This window comes from Prionailurus viverrinus, chromosome B4, assembly GCF_022837055.1.
Source record: "Prionailurus viverrinus isolate Anna chromosome B4, UM_Priviv_1.0, whole genome shotgun sequence".
Classification (NCBI taxonomy): Eukaryota; Metazoa; Chordata; class Mammalia; order Carnivora; family Felidae; genus Prionailurus; species Prionailurus viverrinus.
The window spans coordinates 34,873,214-34,893,455 of record NC_062567.1 but is presented as its reverse complement, the minus strand read 5'-3'; the positions used below and the strand labels follow the sequence as shown (position 1 = coordinate 34,893,455).

At 48.3% G+C, this 20,242-nt stretch overlaps 2 protein-coding genes across 6 annotated transcripts; both read left to right on the top strand.

Moving 5' to 3' along the window:
* Positions 1–13: 13 nt before the first annotated feature.
* On the top strand, positions 14–12,334 carry FOXM1 (forkhead box M1). 4 transcript variants are annotated; one of them, XM_047867485.1, is made up of 9 exons: positions 15–246; positions 2,276–2,824; positions 3,420–3,565; positions 4,900–5,091; positions 5,984–6,112; positions 6,789–6,833; positions 7,475–7,547; positions 7,695–7,870; positions 10,301–12,334. In XM_047867485.1, exons 2-9 carry the CDS (start codon positions 2,323–2,325, stop codon positions 11,324–11,326), a joined length of 2,289 nt encoding a protein of 762 aa, XP_047723441.1. In that variant the 5' UTR covers positions 15–246; positions 2,276–2,322; the 3' UTR covers positions 11,327–12,334. The 4 variants fall into 4 exon arrangements, with proteins under 4 accessions (XP_047723445.1, XP_047723441.1, XP_047723444.1 ...); XM_047867486.1 differs by having other exon boundaries at positions 16–246; positions 7,478–7,547; XM_047867489.1 differs by lacking the exon at positions 4,900–5,091 and having other exon boundaries at positions 14–246.
* Positions 12,335–12,947: 613 nt separating this feature from the next.
* On the top strand, positions 12,948–19,720 carry TEX52 (testis expressed 52). 2 transcript variants are annotated; one of them, XM_047867492.1, is made up of 3 exons: positions 12,948–13,034; positions 14,111–14,658; positions 18,097–19,720. In XM_047867492.1, exons 1-3 carry the CDS (start codon positions 12,963–12,965, stop codon positions 18,389–18,391), a joined length of 915 nt encoding a protein of 304 aa, XP_047723448.1. In that variant the 5' UTR covers positions 12,948–12,962; the 3' UTR covers positions 18,392–19,720. The 2 variants fall into 2 exon arrangements, 1 of the variants encoding a protein (XP_047723448.1); XR_007154085.1 differs by lacking the exons at positions 14,111–14,658; positions 18,097–19,720 and adding an exon at positions 13,800–13,905 and having other exon boundaries at positions 12,957–13,034.
* Positions 19,721–20,242: the final 522 nt, after the last annotated feature.

Genomic DNA, 20,242 nt, shown 5'->3' with positions numbered 1-20,242 from the left:
GGCGCCAATTTCAAACAGCGGAACAAACTGAAAGCTCCGGTGCCCGACCCCACCCCCGGCCCCCTGGCCCGGGACCCCTCCCCTCCCGGGATCCCCCGGGATTCCCCACCCCTCCCGCACCGCCGGGGACCCGGCCGGCCTGGCGCGAGTCCCTGTCCGGGCCCCTGGCTCGGCCCCCAGGTTGGAGGAGCCCGGAGCCCGCCCTTGGAGCCACAGCCCAGCAGCGGCGGCGGCTGCAGTCGGGAGGTGAGCGGGGGGCGGAGGAATGGAGTCTGAGGCCCGGCCCGGGCAGAGGCACGGAGCCCGGGCCCGGGCGCCGAGGTCAGGGGGTCTAGTAGCAGGGCACGCGACCCGAGTGGAGGTTTGGGGCCACACGGAAACCAGGGCTGAGAAAGGGTGCAAACTTTTTCTGCATCCAACCTCCTGGCCTAGTCCTCACTCCTTTCTCAAAGCACCTTTTGGCCTTCCCTGGAAGTTTGACCTCTGCACCCTGCCCACAACCTTGAGAGGGCTGCTGGGGTGGCCTACCTTTCTAGGCAGACTGGCTGGGATGAAGACTGGCTTTATTCTGCATTAAGTCAAAGACAAACCTGTCCACACCCTCCCCTGCTCCCAGGCGCTCTCACCACTAAGCAACACTGCCTCCGCTCCACCCTTTTCCAGGGCCCTTCTCCTGGATCCTGAGAACCTGCAAGATTTCTCTGGTCCGGATGGGCAGTGGTGTCGGATGGGTCACTCTGGAAGTCCCCTAGGTTAGATAAAGTGTTGGCAATGATAAGAAAACACTGGTCAGAGAGTAGGAGGCAAAATTAAGCCTTAGACCAGGAAGATATCTTTTGGGGATGGGGAAGGAATAATAGTATCTACTGTTTGGCAGGGGGAAGAGGGAGGCCTGAAGAGATAGGAGGTAGAAGTAAAACTGAGATTTTAAAGTAGAGGAAACCTGGTTATAAAGGAAAGGGAGGGGGGCAGAGCGGAGAGGGCCTATGAGCTCTAAGCAGACAGCAAATGTCATAGGGGTGTCACAGTCATTTTCAGGGAGATATATGTCCTAAAACAACCCATTCCTCTGTCAAAGTGCCTGTAAATAGGATTGCACAATGTTACATGATAGCAGAGTATCCTGTGTATCTATCTATTTTCCTTAACATTGCAAAATCACCTTAGCATATTGATGATAGCGCATTCTATCAGTCAGGAGATAATGGATTATAGTCTTAGTTCTGGAAGAGAAATTAAGCAATACAGTAACATGCTTAGAAAGTTAAAATATGAATAAGCACATGCAAGTACTAAAATGTCACTATATAAATAATTTGTAAATTGGTACAACATGGTGGTTATATACTTAATAATACTATATTGTATATTTGAAAGTTGCTAAGAGAGTAGACCTTAAAATTTCTCATCACAAGAAAAAAAAATTGTAACTGTGTGTGGTGATGGATGTTAACTAGACTTACTGTGGTGATCATTTCAGAATACACACAAATATCGAATCATTATGTTGTGCACCTGAAACTAATATGTGTCAATTCTATCTCAATAAAAAATAGAAGTACAATAAATAAATAAATAAATAAATTGTAAATTGTGAAAGAAAGATGAACTTTTTATAAATGCAAGGATAATGGCCTGGGAAATGAATAACACCATGGGCCTTGAATAGAGCAGTTTCGTCTTGAGGTTTTGTGAAGGAGGTGATGGCATGAGAGCAAGATTACAATCTGCCTTTCTCTCCCCTCCCCTCCCCTCGCTTCCCCTCCTTTCCTCTATGGGCACTGATCCTTTTATTTATAACTAAGGTACTATAAACACACACCGGCTTTATCAACCCTAAAATAGATTATGGGAGCAGAGTTTTGTCAGGACTCCTAAAGTTGCCAATGTCCTCCTATTCCAGCATTCCTGTCCCTACAGCCGCTACAAGTGATCTGTATTATAGGAGGCAGTGATAGAAACTTCCACATTTTTGTAACTGTCCCACTTGTTTCTGTAGCCAAACATTCTTAAGCTTCCAGAAGACTTTTGGCCATGTTGACCTACATTCAACCCAATCCCACTTTCCCCTTTTGAAATGCTTCAGTTTTAGCCTTGTTTTGTCGTACAACTCATCTCCTCGTTGTCTGAGGTCTTTATGAGGCCCAGAGATCATTAACCTGGGCACATGGGCTCATGTTTTTCATCATGGAAAGAGGAAAACACCTTTCTCTAACAGAACCTCCTTCTCAGCCTAACAAATCTCTGACATCCTGCTGTTCCTTGCACTTTCCAGGGTCTATACTTGTGATTCTCAATGGAGAGTGAAAGCACAGATTCATAATGAAAACCAGCCCCCGTCGGCCACTGATTCTGAAAAGACGGAGGCTGCCCCTTCCTGTTCAGAATGCCCCAGGTGAAACATCAGGAGAGGAACCTAAGAGGCCCCCTGCCCAGCAAGAGCCTGGTCAAGCACAGGCCTCCAAGGGGGCGGCAGACTCCAACTCTTGCAAGTTTCCAGCTGGGATCAAGATTATTAACCACCCCACCATGCCCAACACCCAAGTGGTGGCCATCCCTAACAATGCCAATATCCAGAGCATCATCACAGCATTGACCGCCAAAGGAAAAGAGAGTGGCAGCAGTGGGCCCAACAAATTCATCCTCATCAGCTTTGGGGGAGCCCCCACGCACCCTTCAGGACACCAGCCTCAAGCCCAAACCAGCAATGATCCCAGGAGGACAGAAGTGGTCACTGAGACCCTGGGACCAAAGCCTGCAACTAGGGATGTGAATCTACCTAGACCACCTGGAGCCCTACCTGGGCAGAGATGGGAGAGCTGTGGTACGTGGCCTGCAAGGCAAAGGAGTGAGGAGCCCAGCCTTTCCTTTCTGGTAGCAAGGACCGCAGTCCGTCACATTGATACCTAACAGGCACCTAGCCTGAACCAGGGGAACGTCTTGTCTTTCTTCATCTCGAATCCTTGACCCAGATCCTTTGGGCGCCATCGAAAGTGCCCCAAGTATAATTTAGCATTTCTACTACTTTCTTCATATTAGAAAAGGATGTTTATTTTTTCTAGTTATCTTTCCCATTGACCATATAAGGAAATAAGAATCTTTCTCCATTTTAATAAAGGAGAAAACTGAAGCATGAGGAGGAAAAGTGACTTTCTTTGTGCCAATACCCAGTAACTCTTTTGTAAGGTTACCTTGACTGATCGTAAGGCTCACTGAAATGCAGCTGGAGCAATGCTCCTGAATTTCTCCTGAAATCCATAATGGGGCAGAGTATCTGAGGGCCACATTAAATTGAGCATGTGTTCCCTGTCCCTAAGGGTAGAGGTCTTAGAGAGCTGCTCCCTAACCACCGATTTCAGTGGGCCTGCCAGGCAGTGGACCGGGCAGCTAAGTGGCATCTCGGATTGTTTCCCCTCTAGCTGGCGGTGAGGCAGCAGGCTGCACTCTTGACAACAGCTTGACCAACATCCAGTGGCTCAGAAAGGTGAGTTCTGATGGACTGGGCTCCAGCAGCATCAAGCAAGAGACGGAGGAAAAGGAGAATCGTCACCTGGAGCAGAGTCAGGTAAAGGTGAACAGTTCTGTCACTCACTAGGGAAGTCAGGGCCAGTGCAGGAAATTTCTAAGAAGGGAAATGGATCAAGTGGCCTGTGGAGGAGAATTTCCAGGTTCCGGTATTAGCACTTCACTTACTGTGATTCTGCATAACTTTTGAGCTATCTACCTTTCTGCCTGGAATCTTTTTTTTTTTTGCCCGGTCTCTGAAATTTCCTTGAGGGCAGATTCCCCTGGCTCACTCTGTATTCCATTAACACGAAGTTTAGTACTCTGCCCTTAGCAGGTACTTAGTAGGTATTCAGGAAATGATGAAGAGATCTTAGTGTGGAAAGCCACTTGAACTTTATTATTTTTTTTTTTCAACATTTATTTATTTTTTGGGGGGACAGAGAGAGACAGAGCATGAACGGGGGAGGGGCAGAGAGAGAAGGAGACACAGAATCGGAAACAGGCTCCAGGCTCTGAGCCATCAGCCCAGAGCCTGACGCGGGGCTCGAACTCACGGACCGTGAGATCGTGACCTGGCTGAAGTCGGATGCTTAACCGACTACGCCACCCAGGCGCCCCAGCCACTTGAACTTTAAAGAGACACCCCCAACAGCATGAAAGGAATGGAGCATTTTTAACAAGATAGATTTATTAGAAGATACAGTAAATAGCAAATAAAGTGACTGAGGTGTGAATTTTAAATACTTCCCCAGCAATCAAATTTGATTTGGCCCAGGCTTGTTTTTCACAGTTACCACATTGTTGCATACATCCTTAAATCATTCATTCAACAACCTTTATGAAAGTGAAAATTTGCATGGATGTGTGCATAAGTAAAAACTCAGCTGTTTGCTTCAAACTTGTGCACTTTCTAAAGTTAGAGCTCCGTTTTTTAAAATGTAAATGATCAGCTCTTTGCCTAAGACTTAGCCAGATGTGTGTTTTGCAGACGTTTGTCTGTCCCATGCTCTTGGGAATATGTCTCTCATAGAAACACTGAAAAGAGACAGTTTTATTCACATCACATTAGTAGAATGCAGACGAAGACCTTGGTCTCCTGACCCCCCAGGTCTGAAAGGTGGGTACTGGGCTTCCACTTATTATTGGACAGCATATTCGACAAAATGAACAGTGACAGAGAAATGGCTCCACATTGTCTAGGGACATCGCTACCGTTCCTAATCCTAAAATTTGATTCTATGCAATAGTGGTCTCAGATGAGTTGGTTTCTAGTATAATTCTTCAGGTTAAAGTTTTCTCTAGGGAATGTTCTTAAGGGGCCCCGGGGAGGTCTTATGAACTCTTCCATGTCATTCCTTTTTCTCCTTGCCTTTGGCTTCTCATAACCCTCAGGTTGAGGAGCCCCCGGGAGCATCAACTTCCTGGCAGGACTCTGTGTCTGAGCGGCCACCGTATTCTTACATGGCCATGATACAATTCGCCATCAATAGCACCGAGAGGAAACGCATGACCTTGAAAGACATCTATACTTGGATTGAGGACCACTTCCCCTATTTTAAGCACATTGCCAAGCCAGGCTGGAAGGTACATAACAACCCATGACAACCCATAGCAACCAAAGTCAAGGTCACTCTGACCCCGCAGTTTGTCTACACAGATGTGCAGCAGTTCTGTGTCTGGTACTCTGAGGAAGCAGTTAAATGCAAAGGAAGCTGGAATTATAAACAATTGCATCTTTTAGACTGTGACTTGATCCTGCTGAATCCAGGCAAAAAATGGTCAACAACAGCTCTGCAAAGCACTTCATTGGTCCCTACCTAAATGGAGTCTCTCCAGTGTAACACTAAGCCTACTTTTGCTCTACATTGAAAGGCAGCTGGAGTGACTAAGTAGCAATGAAAAAATGCTGTCTTTGAGCCTCGTGACCTGAGATTCACCTCCTATAATGTCACATGTCATCTCCAGAAGGCAGGGACTTTCTCTTCATTGTACTTGTGGGAACACTGAGGTCCTTTGGAGTTGTTGTAGCTCACTCCACACTGTCAGAGCTACAGTGTTGATTTTCTGACAGGTGGGCAACTCCAAGCAAGGGTTTTTTGTTTTGTTTCCTCCACAGTAGAATTTTTAACTGCACTGTCTTACCTCAAAGAAATTTCCTAGTTTCTTAGTTGCTTTACTTACCTATCTTGCTACTGATTGCTTCATAGCCTCCGTACCCTTTCCTTGCTGCTGACAGCCATCCAGTTCTTTCCTTTATCACCAGCTGATGGCTTTATGGACTGATGGCTTGATGGCCCAGCTTGCCAGCTCTGCAGTGTGGAGCGGCAGGGGAGAGAGTCGCCAATAGGCGAGATCATGAGGATCCTGCTGGCCACAGTGGGGGAGGCCTGAGGCTGCTTTCAGCCTCAGGAAACATCAAAGGTGATAATTCAGAAGCTGAAGTAGCTGGTAACCAGTTGCCTTTCTCTCCTTCCAGAATTCCATCCGCCACAACCTTTCTCTCCATGACATGTTTGTTCGGGAGACATCTGCCAATGGCAAAGTCTCCTTTTGGACTATCCACCCCAGTGCCAATCGCTATTTGACGTTGGACCAGGTATTTAAGGTGAGTGTCCTGGCTTCATCTCAATAGGGCCAGAGTTGGTCATCATAATATCCATCTCAAAAGGAAACAAGTCCTCCTTGTGATGATCTTACCCGGCCAGGGCCGAGTTAAAAGCCAGCCAGCCCAGAGATGAGCTGTATAAAACTAGCTGAATTCAGTACAGTTGACAGATACCAAATGACACACTTCTGTGCCAGACAAGGCCGTGGAGGAGACTGCTTTGATCCAAACAGAGGACTACTCTGGGCAGTGTTTCCCTAATTGCCTTGCAGATAAGAATTGCCTGCCGCCTGTTAAAAAACATACAGCTTCCCAGGTCCCTCCCTGGAGGCTTCTGACTCAGTGGGTCTGGAACGGGGCCAGGAATACATATTTTTAACAGGCATCTTGGGTGATTCTTACAGAGAAAGTCTGGAAAACCATTTTAAAAGAGCCCTTCTTTAGCCTGGAGACCAGAAATTGAGCCATCAGAACCTCTTTTCAGAAATGATTGTTTGGGGATTTCAGGGTGCCCATAAGGCCGCTATCAGCTGTAACTGTTCTCCTGGGAGGGGAAGTTGTCCCGGGTGGCCCTCAGCATCAAACAGAAATAGCTGTTTTTCCCGACCTGGTCAGATTGGCCACGCTGGTGGTAACTTCATTTCATTTCTTTCCCACAATGCCTGACCGCCACCAGCCACTGGACCCAGGGTCTCCACAATCGCCTGAGCACTTGGAATCAGTAAGATTCTTTTCCTCCTGGCTCGGGGCTTGGCCTTGTTTTCCTTTCACTGCTCAGCATGACTTTAGTGGACAGGGGAAGGGAGCCTGGGGCTGTGTGACTTCCAGCCCTGAAGGCAGAGCACCCCTGAGCTTCTGGGAGTAAGGAAATTTATACCGCCACCTCATTCCCCCACCAGCTTCTGCCCACTTCCCTCCCCTCCCCGTACTCCACATTTTGGGCATGACGAAGGTTCACTGAGCAGAGCGGGGTGTGGCAGCAGGACATGCCACGGGCTTCATGCGAGATGGCAACCACAAGTGCATGGCATGGGCCTGGCAGGTGGCAGTTTTCTCTCTTCCTTTTCTACCTAACTTTTCTTTGTCGCTCCTAGAACAACACGCGTTAGCATCCCCCGGGGGTGGTGAGGACACCCAGATGAGGTGGTAGGACTGTCCTGCCATCATAGATCTGTGTGCCGTCCACCTCTTCCCACTAACCAGGCTTTGGAGACAGTGCTCACCTGCATCTGCCCCAGACGGCCTTTTCTTTCTGGGCCATCGGTTAGCTCGGTGCACAGTCCCAGAGCAGCTGGTGGGTTCTCCTGCCTTCTCCCCCTGCCTTATTAACCCAGGTTTCTTTCTCTCCCCATCTGCCACAAGCAGCAGCAGAAACGACCCAATCCTGAGCTCCGCCGGAACGTGACCATCAAAACTGAACTCCCACTGGGCGCACGTTAGTATGGGAGAGTGGGCATCAGGCTAGTCCTTGCTCTGGGGGCGTGTTTTGAGTCTGAGCCCAGAGAAGGAGAGCAAAGCTCCTGGGATTGAGAAGGGGTTTATCCCTGGACCCCTGCTCCTGATCTCCCCTGTTTCCTCTTAGGGCGGAAGATGAAACCACTGCTGCCACGGGTCAGCTCATACCTGGTACCTATCCAGTTCCCGGTGAACCAGTCGCTGGTGTTGCAGCCCTCAGTAAAGGTGCCATTGCCCCTGGCAGCTTCACTCATGAGCTCAGAGCTTGCCCGCCATAGCAAGCGGGTCCGTATTGCCCCCAAGGTGAGTGGCTTCGGTTTTTCTCCAAGGAGAGACCGCAGTCAATTAAAAGTGTTGGACCTCTAGTTTGCAAAGCACTCTGCTAAGTGTTCCTTGAGAAGTTTATAAATCTATATGGGTAGACAAGGCATAAATACAAAGGAAAATTCAAGAGCATTAGAAGAGCTAAAAAAGAACTTGGATTACAATATGAGTGGTGTCAGAAGACCCATGAATACCTAATGAGTTTATAAGAATTCAGACCAGGGGGATGATGATAGATGGGCTGGGATGGGTAAGGAAGAGTTCACACAGGAAATAGGTTTTAGAAAGACGTACATTTGGATAAACAGGTGTAGCAAGAGCATTCTAATTGGCAGTGCCATGGAGGCAGGAGATGCCAGTTTATACCTAGTAACAGCAGAGTGATTGGGTCAGGTTTTCATCCTTGGTACTATTGACATTTAGGTATGGATCATTCTTTGTTGGGGGTGGACAGGCATGGTCCTGTGTGCTGAGGGATCTTTAGCAGCACCCCGTGTCTCTCCCCACTAAAATGTGTCTGGACATTGCCAAATATCCCATAGGGAGCGGAAGAGTGCAGATATGGCCCCTGGCTGAGCATCAGTGGTCTAGCTTGAGGAGAAGGTGAGGAGCCATATCTTGATGGGCTATCAAGTGTGGACATAGAGAAGGATTTGTGAGCAAGAGCTCTCCTTTAATAGAGCAGAAGAAAAGGCCCTCCCTGCCTCCTCCACTGAGATGGCAACAGCATGGGCTCTGGAGTTCAGAGAGACTTGGCTTTGCTTTAGTTTTGTTTTTGTTTTTTTATTTTTTTAAACTTTATTTTGAGAGAGAGAGAGAGAGAGAGAGAGAGAGAGAATGCATGTGCGAGCGTGGGAGGAACAGAGAGAGAGGGAGACTGAGGATCCCAAGCAGGCTCTGTGCTGTCAGTGTGGAGCCTGACTCAGGGCTTGATCTCACAAACCGTGAGATCGTGACCTGACCTGAAATCAAGAGTCAGACTCCACCAACTGAGCCACGCAGGTGCCCCTATTTTTTTTTTATTTAAAAAATACTTTTTAAATATACATAAAATTATACATACTACCATAAGTCATTTTACCTAAATGTATCCATATGACTGTAGCACATATAATGTTCTTGTTTTAATGCAGTCTTTTTTTCTTCACCCACATCCCCCCTGCTGACATCCCGCCCATTGAAAATTTAGTATGCTTGCTTTTATAATTTATCCGTGCTCTTAGTGTATCATACATACATCTTGCCATAGCCATTTTATATAGGCACATACAACACGCAGAACATTAAAAACGGGATCTCGTTGCACTTTTCTGCCACATGGAAATTCTTCCAATTCACTTGGCATTGGCTCTAATTCATTGTTTTTTAATGGCCACCTAACATTCCACTGTGTGGCTATGCCAAAAATTTTCCAGCCACTCCACTTTTATGGGTACATTTTGCTTCATTTTTTTTTTTGCCCTATGAACAACACTGCAGTAAATATCTTTGCAAGTATCTTTCTTACAAGTGCTTGTATTTCCATGGGATAGAAAACCAGGCACAAAATTCCTGAGTGGAAACGTGTTACCAATTTTATTAAATATTGCTAGATATTGGTTTCCAAAATCATATACAGTATTTTACATTTCTACCAGCAATATTATGACAAGACCTATATCTTTGCCAGCAGTCGGTATAGTCTTTTAAATATTTGCCCATCTGCTATATATAAATGATATCTCCTTGTTTCATTTTATCTTTCGTTGCTTATCGGTAAGTGTGAGTACCTTCTTATTATGTTGGGTCACTTGGAATTGTTCACTATCAGACACTTATTTATGGGCTTGGCCCATCTTTCTATGGGGTTTTGATAATATGTGAAAATTCTTTGTTATTAAAATACTAACTTCAGTCTTTTATGCTGAAGATACTTCTTTTACTTCTGTTGTTTGTTTCTTTGTTTATGGAATCTCTTGCCACAGTAAGATTTTAAGTTTTTTTGTAGTCAAATATATCTCTCTTCTCTTTTACAGCTTCTGGGTTTCCAGTCTTGCTTAAGAAGGTTGCACCCACCCTCAGATTGTACATGTAGTCTCCTAGATTCTCTTTCAGGATTTGTATGGTTTTATTTCTTCTATTTAAGTCTTTGTACATGGTATGAAACAGGCATCCAATTTTATTTTCTCTCCGATGGGTACTAATTATACCAGCACCATATTAAATGCACTTTTACTCCCCGGAATTGAACCACCGCCTTCATCCTATATTCTCCTATTTAATAGTCTGTAAAACTTTAAAAAGACAAAAAAGAGGAACAGCACCAGCATGTGGCTTGCTTTAGCCAGGATCTTGTGTCCCGCCTGGTGACCGGGTTGAATCTCAAGGCCTGGAGAGCTCTGTCTCACCGTATCCCTGCTTCGCTTGCAGGTGCTACTAGCTGATGATGGGGTGGCCCCTCTGCCCACCGCAGGGCCTGTGCAAGAGGACAAGTTCCTGCTTGGAGAAAGGCTGTCTCCTCTGCTTCCAGTTCAGTCCATCAAGGAGGAAGAAATCCAGCCCGGGGAGGAAATGCCACTTTTGGGGAGACCCATCAAAGTAGAGAGCCCGCCCTTGGAGGAGTGGCCTTCACCATGCCCATCTGTCAAAGAGGAACTGTCGCACTCCTGGGAGGGTTCATCCCACTCTCCCACCCCGAGGCCCAAGAAGTCCTACAGCGGGCTCAAGTCCCCAGCCCGGTGTGTCTCAGAAATGCTCGTGATCAAACGCAGGGAGGGACGGGAGATGAGTCGGTCTCGCAGAAAACAGCACCTCCTGCCTCCCTGTCTGGATGAGCCTGAGCTACTCTTCTCCGAGGGCCCCGGGGCTTCCCAGCGAGCCACAGAGCTCACTTTGCCCGCAGTGTCCTCCGAGCCCACCTCCCGGCTTGGCTCCTGCCAGGAGGAGGGAGGACCCTTTAAGACACCCATTAAGGAGACACCGCCCATCTCCTCCACCCCGAGCAAGTCTGCCCTCCCTGTGACCCCTGAATCCTGGAGGCTCACACCCCCAGCCAAAGTAGGGGGCCTGGATTTCAGTCCAGTACAAGCCCCCCAGGCTGCCTTTGGCCCCCTGCCTGATTCCCTGGGGCTAACGGATTTTAGCACCACCCCGCTGAAAAGTATCCCACTCTTTGACTCACCCCGAGAGCTCCTCAATTCAGAGCCCTTTGACCTCACCTCTGACCCCTTCAGCAGCCCTTCCCCCTCAGATATGGAAGTCCCCAAGCCGGGCTCCCCCGGGTCACAGGTTGCCAGCCTTTCAGCCAACCGTTCTCTGACGGAAGGCCTGGTTCTGGACACAATGAATGACAGCCTCAGCAAGGTCCTCCTGGACATCAGCTTCCCTGGCCTGGAGGAGGACCCTCTGGGCCCTGACAGCATCAACTGGGCTCAGTTCATTCCCGAGCTGCGGTAGAGGCCTGACCTTACCCTTGCTGCCCAAGCCCTCCGCACTTCCAGGAGCTCGTGCACCTGGGCCATCCAAGCCCTCTGAGTGAGGACAGCAGGCAGGGACCGTCCGCTCCTCTAGCTCCACTTTGCCTGCTTATGCCAAGGCAGATGTCACGCCGTGGCCGCCATTGGGCCCTCTGCAAGCCGCGAGGGCCTGGTGACTGGTCCCTGGGCCACCTGATGCTCCCCAAGAAAATCTGACTCCTCACTCCCTGCTAGGAGCTGAAGGGTGAGAACAGCAAAAGAAAGGGTGAAAGAGATTAGGAACCCCCCCCCCCAAACTGTGCCTGTGCCCAGCAGTCCCCCACCTTCCCTGCTCCTTGTAAATAGTGTATATTCTCCAAATTAACCTCTAATTATAAATATAAGCTTATTTCCTTAGATCATTATCTAGAGACTGCCAGAAGGTGGGTAAAGTGACAAGGGGTTTCAGTTTGCTTCTGTTCCTTGCTTTTAATTCCCAGAGAAGGGAGGACCTGCAGTGCATGGTTTCTTCCAGGCCTGGGGTACTTGCCTCAAGGGCTCTTTACTGTAGGCACCCAGACAAGCAGATCTGCTTCCTAGGGTCCCTCTTATTGCCCCTCCCTCCCACCTTCCCACATTTCCAAGTCAGCTTTCCTGCACAAAGAAATCCTGGTAAAAGGTAAAAAGGTCTCGTAATGGGTCAAGAGTTGAATTGGGGGTGGGGGAATGGATGCATCTGAAGCAGAGAATGGGTGTCCAGATGTGCTCCCAAGAGATGTTTCTCTGATAATATCCCTAATCATGCCAGAGAGACTAGCATTGCCAAGAACTTGGCCCAAGGCTTGAGAAGACTAAAAGGGCCCTGTCCTGCCCTGCCTAGCTTCCTTAGCTCATTCACACCTCAGCTTTGCAAAGAGCCACCCTAGGCCCCAGCTGACCACATGCATGTGAGCCAGCTCAAGAACACTACCATAACTCAATAAAATCCAGGGTGGAAGTGTGGTCTCTGGTGCATCGGTGTCTGGTCCCTGAGGCGTAAGGAGGGGTTGGAGAAGAACGTGAGAAATATTGGATATGGTGGTGACAAAGAAGAGGTAAGGCCTGAAGCTGAGAAGAAGCAGGTGAAGGAGAGTGCTAAGGGCTTTGGCCTGGACTGCCTCCCACACTGCACAGGCACACATTTTTAGCACAGAAACTGCCAGCTTTCTCTTTAGAACCCCTGAAACTGATGGTTAACTTAGGCCTTTTAGAGATCCCTGTAAGGGAAAGGCCTGCAGGATTAGGGAAGGATGAGCACAGTTTTAGATGCCTCATGGCCACCTCCACCCTAATCCAGGGCCTGGAAATCAGCCAGCTCTGCTTCTTTTCTCTTCCTGCCCTTCTAGGCAAGCCCTTCCCAGAAGCCCCTCTGGTTACCATCTTTTGCAATCAAAACTTAGGAGTCCTGTCCCATGCCTGTCTCGCCTGAAAGGCAGCCAGGGCCCAGGGGACTGATGAGTGCTCCCAGGGAGAGGTAAGGGCTCCTGCGACACCATCCAAGAAACATCACCATAGCAACCCCAACAGCAAACAATGCTGCCAGGAAAAAGTCTTCCCTTATCAAGCTGCTCCTCCTGGCAGTCAGGCCCAGAAGAGGAATGGCCAGTAGCCCACAGAGACAACCCAGAGGGCGGAATAATCCACTCCATGTCCAAGAACCTTTCTTGCAGGTAGGAGGTGGGGCCCCATCTCCACAGCCTATCTGTTTGCACCCTGCTGGACTAAGGCCTCCCCCTGGGATGGGCCATACTTTCCTCTGGTCAGTAGATTGGCCCAGAGCTCTCCACTTACTTCCTCTCTTAATCCTATACTACTGTGAACACAGAGCTCAGAACAGAGGAAAGGAGGTGCCTGGTTACTACACCTTCCAGCCCCACCTACTAGGGTGATGCTGTGGAAATGACAGAGGAGTGGGCCCAAGAGACAGGTGAGCTTTTAGGATCAATAAAGTCCTAGGGTGGAAAGGAGGGAGAAGCACTTTAGAAGAGCATATATGATAAGCAGTGCAGACAGATGGCTCAAGTCCCAGCTCTGCCACTTGGGTGAGCTATTTGCCCTCATTGTGTCTTGCTTTTTGCATCTTTGAGATAGGACAGTAACAACGCTTGCTCACAGGGTTATAGGGTTAACTGAGTTGTAGATGTATTTAGCACAGTGTCAATACATATTTGCTACTGTTTATTTCACGGGAGGTGGGACACAGAAAAGGGAAGGAGGCAGCCTTCTAGATGTTTTCCATACTTGCTTGCATTTGGATGAGAAGTGAGGGAAATGCACCAATGACAGTAACAGGTCAAGTCCGGGAGAGAAGAGCACCTGGGCTGCATTCTCCCGAGAAAGCTTTTCCTTCTATGCGCGTTGCCCGGTAATGGGCACTACCCCTCACTCCACCCCCCACCCCCACCCCCACCCCCACCCCCACCCCCACCCCTCAGTATCCCCAGGCTTAGGAGCACCAGCTCCAGGCAGGGGCGCGGGAGAGCCAGAGCGCGGAGGATGTGGAGTAAAGAGTGGAGAGGAGGGAAATCAAAACGCAACAGACGGAGAGAGAGCGAAAGCTGAGGAATCCTACAGAGCGGACATAACTTCTGACGGCAGGGCAGGCGCGGAGAGAAGGGTTCCGGCCAGGCCACCGTGTCCTGATGAGAGTCCGGGGTCCGAGGAGGCCGGCAGCTTGTTGTCTCTGCGGCTGCTCCTGGAAAGAGAGGCCGAGCGGTCCCCCCGGCACCCTTTTGTCTCTCCCTAGATGGCCCACGCCCGAGAGCCCCTCCTGACCCACCAACCGCTGGCCCGGCGTGAGTTCCTCCTCCCCAGTGAGCCCGGGGAGTGGCCCGGCTTCACCCGGCAGGCCTACCACCGGCTGGCCCTGAAGCCGCCGCCTTGCACCGAAACGAAATCCGAGGTGCGCCGCCGACTGATCCGCCCTTGGAAGGACGCGGCGCCGCACACGTGGGGCTTTCACACGTGGCTCGATGTGGGCCGTTTGCCGGCCACCTTTCCCACCAGGCCCGACAGGCCCTACGACAGCAACGTGTGGCGCTGGCTGACGGATTCCGGGGCCCACGGCCGCCCCCCAGCGGAGCCTCCCATCCCTCCTCCCTCCTGGATGGGTCCCAACAGCTTTCTGACCTTCATCTGCTGTACTCCCATCTTCGCGGACAACAGGAAGAACCAGGTGACCGTCAGGACGGTGCAGGAACTGAGGGAGCTGGAGAAACTCAAGCTGAGGAGTGAAGCAAGGGCACCTCCCCTCGACGCCAAGGGCAACATCCTGCCCTCGAAGAAGTTCAAGAAGTAAGAGGAGCTCCTTCCTCTCTCTGATTCCTGTTTTCTGATGACGCCTACCTTGGTACTCTGACCTTCATGCCTTTGGGCATCTGACAACTAAACTGTTTTGAGTGTAGCTGGAAGGAAGGTGTGGGAGCAAGAGAGGGGACAGCCAGGGGAGAGGTTTAACCGTTTAACTAGAATGCAGGGGATACAACTAGATGCTTAACACCTGCTAGGCCCTGGCAGTACAGAGAGATGTCATCCAGTCCCTTCCTGCAAGGAGCTTATGAAAGGCAGACACCTACCTACATGCATGGAAAGGCAGCTGACCGTTCAAGCCCACGTGTGCTACATGCCCAAAATGTGACACGGATAGGGAGTGTGGTAAGAACATCAATTACTAGTGGAAAGTCCTGAGATCTGGAGTCAGAGGTTTAGGTTAAAGTCCAGACTAGGCAAATTGTTTCGTTTTTCCAGACTCAATTCCATCCTTGATAAAATGGGGACAGTAAACACCATGTCTACCAACCTTGGTGAAGAGAAAATGAGTAATGAATATATGAGAGCACTATACAAAAAAACATGTTACTACAGAAATTCAGAAGAAGGAAGGGGTGCTGTGGGCTGGAGCATTCCCCCAGGAAGGCTTTATGGGGAAACCAGGTAAAGGCTGGAAGGGTAGAAAGCCCTCAGAAAGGTAAAAAGAAGGGGGTAGAGGGTTGACTGGTCTGAGAAGAGGCAGCAGTGTGGAAGGAGTTACTGGAGTACCCAACAGCCCTCCCTCCCTGCCACTGTGGGAGCACACACAAATCTCCAGTCTAGTCAAGGGGATAAGAGGCAGGAAATGGGGTGGGGAATAAGGACATAATATCTCAAATTCCAATCCTAAGGGCATTAACAGAAGCACTAAAGGGTTGGAGGGGAGGCTGTGGAGATTTTTGATTTTTTTTTTTAATGCCAACAGTTGGTGATTTTGAGAGAAGATTATTCAGGACCTTGGCTTCTCTCTGCAGCCCTCGCAGTACAGATTATTGGTTGCTAGTATGTGCTAACACTAGGGATACAAAGGTGATAAGACTTAGATCACTCCTCAAAAAATAAAAATAAACTTCAGTGAAATAATAGCGCCAGATGTTCTAATCACTTGAGTTATATTACTTATACCCTCCCACTACCCCAGATAGAAACTATTACTATCAACCCCATTTTACAGAGGGGGCATCTGAAACGGAAAGGTCACTTATTTCGCCCAAGTTCATATGGCCAGTAAGTGGCAGAGCTGGGACTGGAACCTAGAGAGCTCAGTTTCAGAACTGTGTTCTTAACCTCTGTGCTCCACTTCCCCTGCTGTCTACCTGGGGAATCAAACAAGTTCACAGCTACTCCTGATGTGATATAATGTTCTATAAAGACAGCATAAGAGAAATACAATTATCCATATAAAGAGCTTAGCACAATGCTCGGCAAACAGGAAACCTGTGTGTGATGGTGGAAGCCTTGTGGGTTCAAGAGCCAAACACATCTTAGGTTGCAGTCTCCCCAGCTCAATCCCAAACTTGCTATACAACAAAGAAACTTGACTTTCTTTAAGCCTGACTTCCTCAAGTCTGGATTGGAGATGTACCTGGTACCTTGCAGGGTTGTTAGAAGACAAAAAGGCACAGTGCCTGGTGTAGAGAAGGGGGCTCAGTAAATCGTGTCATTAGTACACTGTCCCCGTGAGAGAAGGATCCTTGTTTCCCTCTGTTTGCTGCTGGAGGCCCAGTCCCTGGAGCCAGGAATGAAAGAGTCCCAGGCAAGGTTTTGCTGTTCACGGAGGACGTGGTACCTGAGTTACGTGGACCTTGAAGAATGTGTACAAATTCACCAGGTGGGAACCAGACAGGATGGTGGGAAGAAAGGCCCATCCAGTCCTGTTATTCCTTTCGAGCAGTTCTCTAAGGCATTAAAATATAGTTAAAAATGTCTCTAGATCAGCGACCAAGCACATTTTGAACATGAGAGACCAGAAAGGACTTCAGACAGGTCTAAGCTTCAAGAAGTCCATGATATTGGTGAGAAATAGAACATTTATACATAAACTCATGATATTGCTGAGAAATAGAACATTTATACATAAACCCATGGTGTTGAGAAATAAAACATTTATACATAAATAGAACATTTGTACATATACATAAACCCATTTATACATACATCAACTCTGGTTGATGGTACATACAATCACCTGGGTCTTTTAAAAAAATGTGTGAGACCCACCCATGAGATTCTAATTTACTTGGCCTGGGGGGTGTGCAGCTTGAGCACCGGAATTTGCAAAAGGCTCCTAGGAGTGATTCTAATGTGCAGTCGGGCCTGAGAATGTCTGATGTAAACCAAAGACAGTAAACAGGAGGACATCTACTGGACGAGGTGCAAAGCATGTTGAAACAGGAAATTTGCCACTATTCAACTATGTTTTTTAAAAGGTCCATTTCTCTCGGTTGAACCTAACACTACAGGCCTGTAGAAGAGGGAGCCATCAGATCAGGTGTCATATGGCAGCAGGTCAGAGCAGGAAGGGCTCTGAGACATCATCAAGTTCACCAGATGAGGAGGGGCCCTTGAGTTTCATTCTCTCTTCTTCCTGCTGGCACTGTGTTAGCAGAGGAAGTGGGACTGAAAGACAGAATCTGGATAATGAGATACAATATGTAAAAAGGATAGGAGACTGACCATCTAAACAACATAATTTCATCATCTTAACACCAAACACACACACAGGGTGCATGCTATCTGGATAGGCCAATATCCAATCAGGAGGAGAGACAGAAGTGATTCCCTACAACCTGATCATTCGTTAGCTTGTGTTAGCTTAATAGAAACATATTGGCAAAACATGGCTTTATACCTCAGTCTCAGGATGCGCACGACAAATATACTTTCAGAATACAAATGCATTATTTTCTTGTGGCACTCACATCAATGACAACAGTTGGTCACCCTTTGCCACCATCAAAAATCTAACAGGATCCCAATGATGATTCTTTCTTATTTTGAATGATTTCAGTTTGGGATCATGATTGGTTAGCATTTTATCATTGTCATAAGTTGAAATGATTCAGATTTTTTAAAAAAGCCTACAGAATTTTTAAAAGTATTCTCTACATCCAGTGTAAGGCTCGAACTCACAACCCTGAGATCAAAAGTCGGATGCTCTACCGGCTGAGCCAGCCAGGCTTCCCAAGCCCATAGAATTTTTAAGCATGATTTGATATTTAATACTAAGGCTTTTCAAAAAAATTTTTTTTCAAGAGGAACATGAAGAATTATAAATTTGGGGGCTTACCTTTGTAACATTGTGAAAATAAACTTTGAGTAAGCTATGAAAAAAGCATCAAACTTTTCCTTCTTACTCCTTCCACCATGCCTGCATCCCTCTTTTGACCTCTTTGTTCTCTCCACACCCCTTTCCCCCAACAGGTACCGGCACATCTCAGCTGGTGGAAGATTTGAGCCTGGAGGCCTCCAGCTCATGCCCAACCCACTTCCCAATGATTTCGCCAGGGGCTGGCCCTGCCCAAACCCTCTGCCTCATTACCAGGAGAAGGCGCTAAAACTGGCCTTCCTGCCTAGTGCACCCCTGAGCCAGGACCTCCTGAGGAATTACCAAACCCTGATAGAGAACCGGATTGCCTTGCCCCTCTATCAACTCTCCAAGGCACAACCTGGTAAAACCTTAGTGAGGAAGACCAAGAGAAGACCTGGACAGAGCTAGAAAAGCCTCCAGCTGGGCAGGGACCACTGTGGGCTACAGCGTTCTCAACCAATGCACCTTCAACAAGAAGCTTCTGCAGAACAGAACCTCTGCACCATCCCTCCAGCTGCAGGCCACCTCTGTCCCCCAGGCTCCTAGAGACTCTACTTAAACTCTAAATGATTATCTGTCTTCCTTGGAGGATGCTCTCATAGCAGGTGGAAGGATTGAATCAGGTAGAGCAGAGAGAGCAGAGGAGGATACAGTTTTTAGGGACAGAATGAGGAGTGGGGAGGAAGAAGGTGTGTGTGTGTGTGTTGGGGTGGGGGGAAAGGCACTGTAAGAAATGTGAATAAGAAATTACCTTTACTCCCATAATCCATTTGGAACAAAACTGGGATTGGTTAGGGTACAGGAAGCTTCTTAGACAAAATAACCTCAATTCCACACCTCCCTAGACCATTTTAATGTTGGACAGAGACCAGAAGCAACTCTGCTGGGTTGCAGTTCCCATGCAGGGTCTGGGGGAGCAGAGCTCAGGCCAAGGCTGGTGCTGGAAGATGGAAAAGTCAGGTCTGAGGAAGGCTGACCAGGTCTCTGTGGATGAACAAGAGTACAACAAAGTGGAGATTCAAGGCAAAATAGTAGTCACCCCAGAGCATAATGTCAGGGCCTTGGGCCTATGTTGTGGTTGACCCCAAATGCCTCAGCTTTTGTCATGGGGGGCCAGAGACAAAAGGCCTAGAGTAGAGACAGGCAAATCGTGTTGGTCAGAAATGTGCTGACCCCAGCTGGGGTGGAGATTGGGTATGGGAAACCCAGTAGAAGGGGCAGCAGGGAGGTGGCTGGAAGGGGAGAAGTTGTATGGCGGGGGCCTACCTCACCTCCTCTTGCCCGTGTGACACCCCAAGTTGGTCGTCTTCCTTGGCTGGGATTCTCCTGGCCTTCTGGCCACTGCCCTCTCACCCACTTTTCTCGGGCCCCCTAGGTACCTGGGAATCAAAACCCCACCAGGGTTCTCGCCCTGGTTTAACCACTGACCAGCTATATGACCTCAGGCTTTCAGTTTCTTCCTTGGCACAGTGGGAGCCATGGCACAGTGGGAGCCACGAGGGTACAACTAAGGGGAATAAATAAAATAAGTGAAGCACCCGCGAAGTGTCTGAACATTGGAGGCCCTCCATAAACGAAGTTATCAACTAATCATTATTCATGGGATGAAAACAATGGATGGGCTATTATTCAGTCATAAAAAGGAATGAAGTACTGATACCTGCTACAGTGTAGATGAACCTCGACAATATCACACTGAGGGAAAGGAGCCAGACACAAAAGGCTGTATATGGTATGATTCTATTTACATGAAATATCTAGAATCAGCAAATCCATAAAGACAGAAGGTAAATTGCCAAGTGCTGGGGGTGGGGGAAATGGGGACTGACTGCTCAGTGGGTACAGGGTTTTCTTTTAGGGTGGTGAAAATATTTCAGAACTAAATAGAAGTGGTGGTTGCGCAACATCACAAATGAACAAAATGCCACTGGATTGTATACTTTAAAAATGGTAATTGCTTAGGGAGCCTGGGTGGCTCAGTCGGTTAAGCGTCCGACTTCTGCTCAGGTCATGATCTCACAGCTTCTGTGAGTTCGAGCCCCGTGTCAGGTTCTGTGCTGACAGCTCAGAACCTGGAGCCTGCTTCTGATTCTGTGTCTCCCTCTATCTCTGCCCCTCCCCCACTTGTACTCTCTCTCTCTCTTTCTCTCTCTCTCTCAAAAGTAAATAAATATTAAAAATAAAATTAAAATGATTACAATAAATAGGGTGTGATATAGTGAGTTTCCAAATTTTCTTCTAGTTCCAAATCTAAAGTTC

Bases quoted from the DNA above. Each gene is read 5' to 3' on its own strand.
- FOXM1 (XM_047867485.1), top strand. From the start codon at position 2,323: ATGAAAACCAGCCCCCGTCGGCCACTGATTCTGAAAAGACGGAGGCTG. The intron at 5,092-5,983 runs GTACATAACAAC...CTCTCCTTCCAG, and splicing joins TTGCCAAGCCAGGCTGGAAG to AATTCCATCCGCCACAACCT. The intron at 6,834-7,474 runs GTAAGATTCTTT...ATCTGCCACAAG, and splicing joins CGCCTGAGCACTTGGAATCA to CAGCAGCAGAAACGACCCAA.
- TEX52 (XM_047867492.1), top strand. From the start codon at position 12,963: ATGGCCAGTAGCCCACAGAGACAACCCAGAGGGCGGAATAATCCACTC. The intron at 13,035-14,110 runs GTAGGAGGTGGG...GTCTCTCCCTAG, and splicing joins TCCAAGAACCTTTCTTGCAG to ATGGCCCACGCCCGAGAGCC. The intron at 14,659-18,096 runs GTAAGAGGAGCT...TTCCCCCAACAG, and splicing joins CCCTCGAAGAAGTTCAAGAA to GTACCGGCACATCTCAGCTG.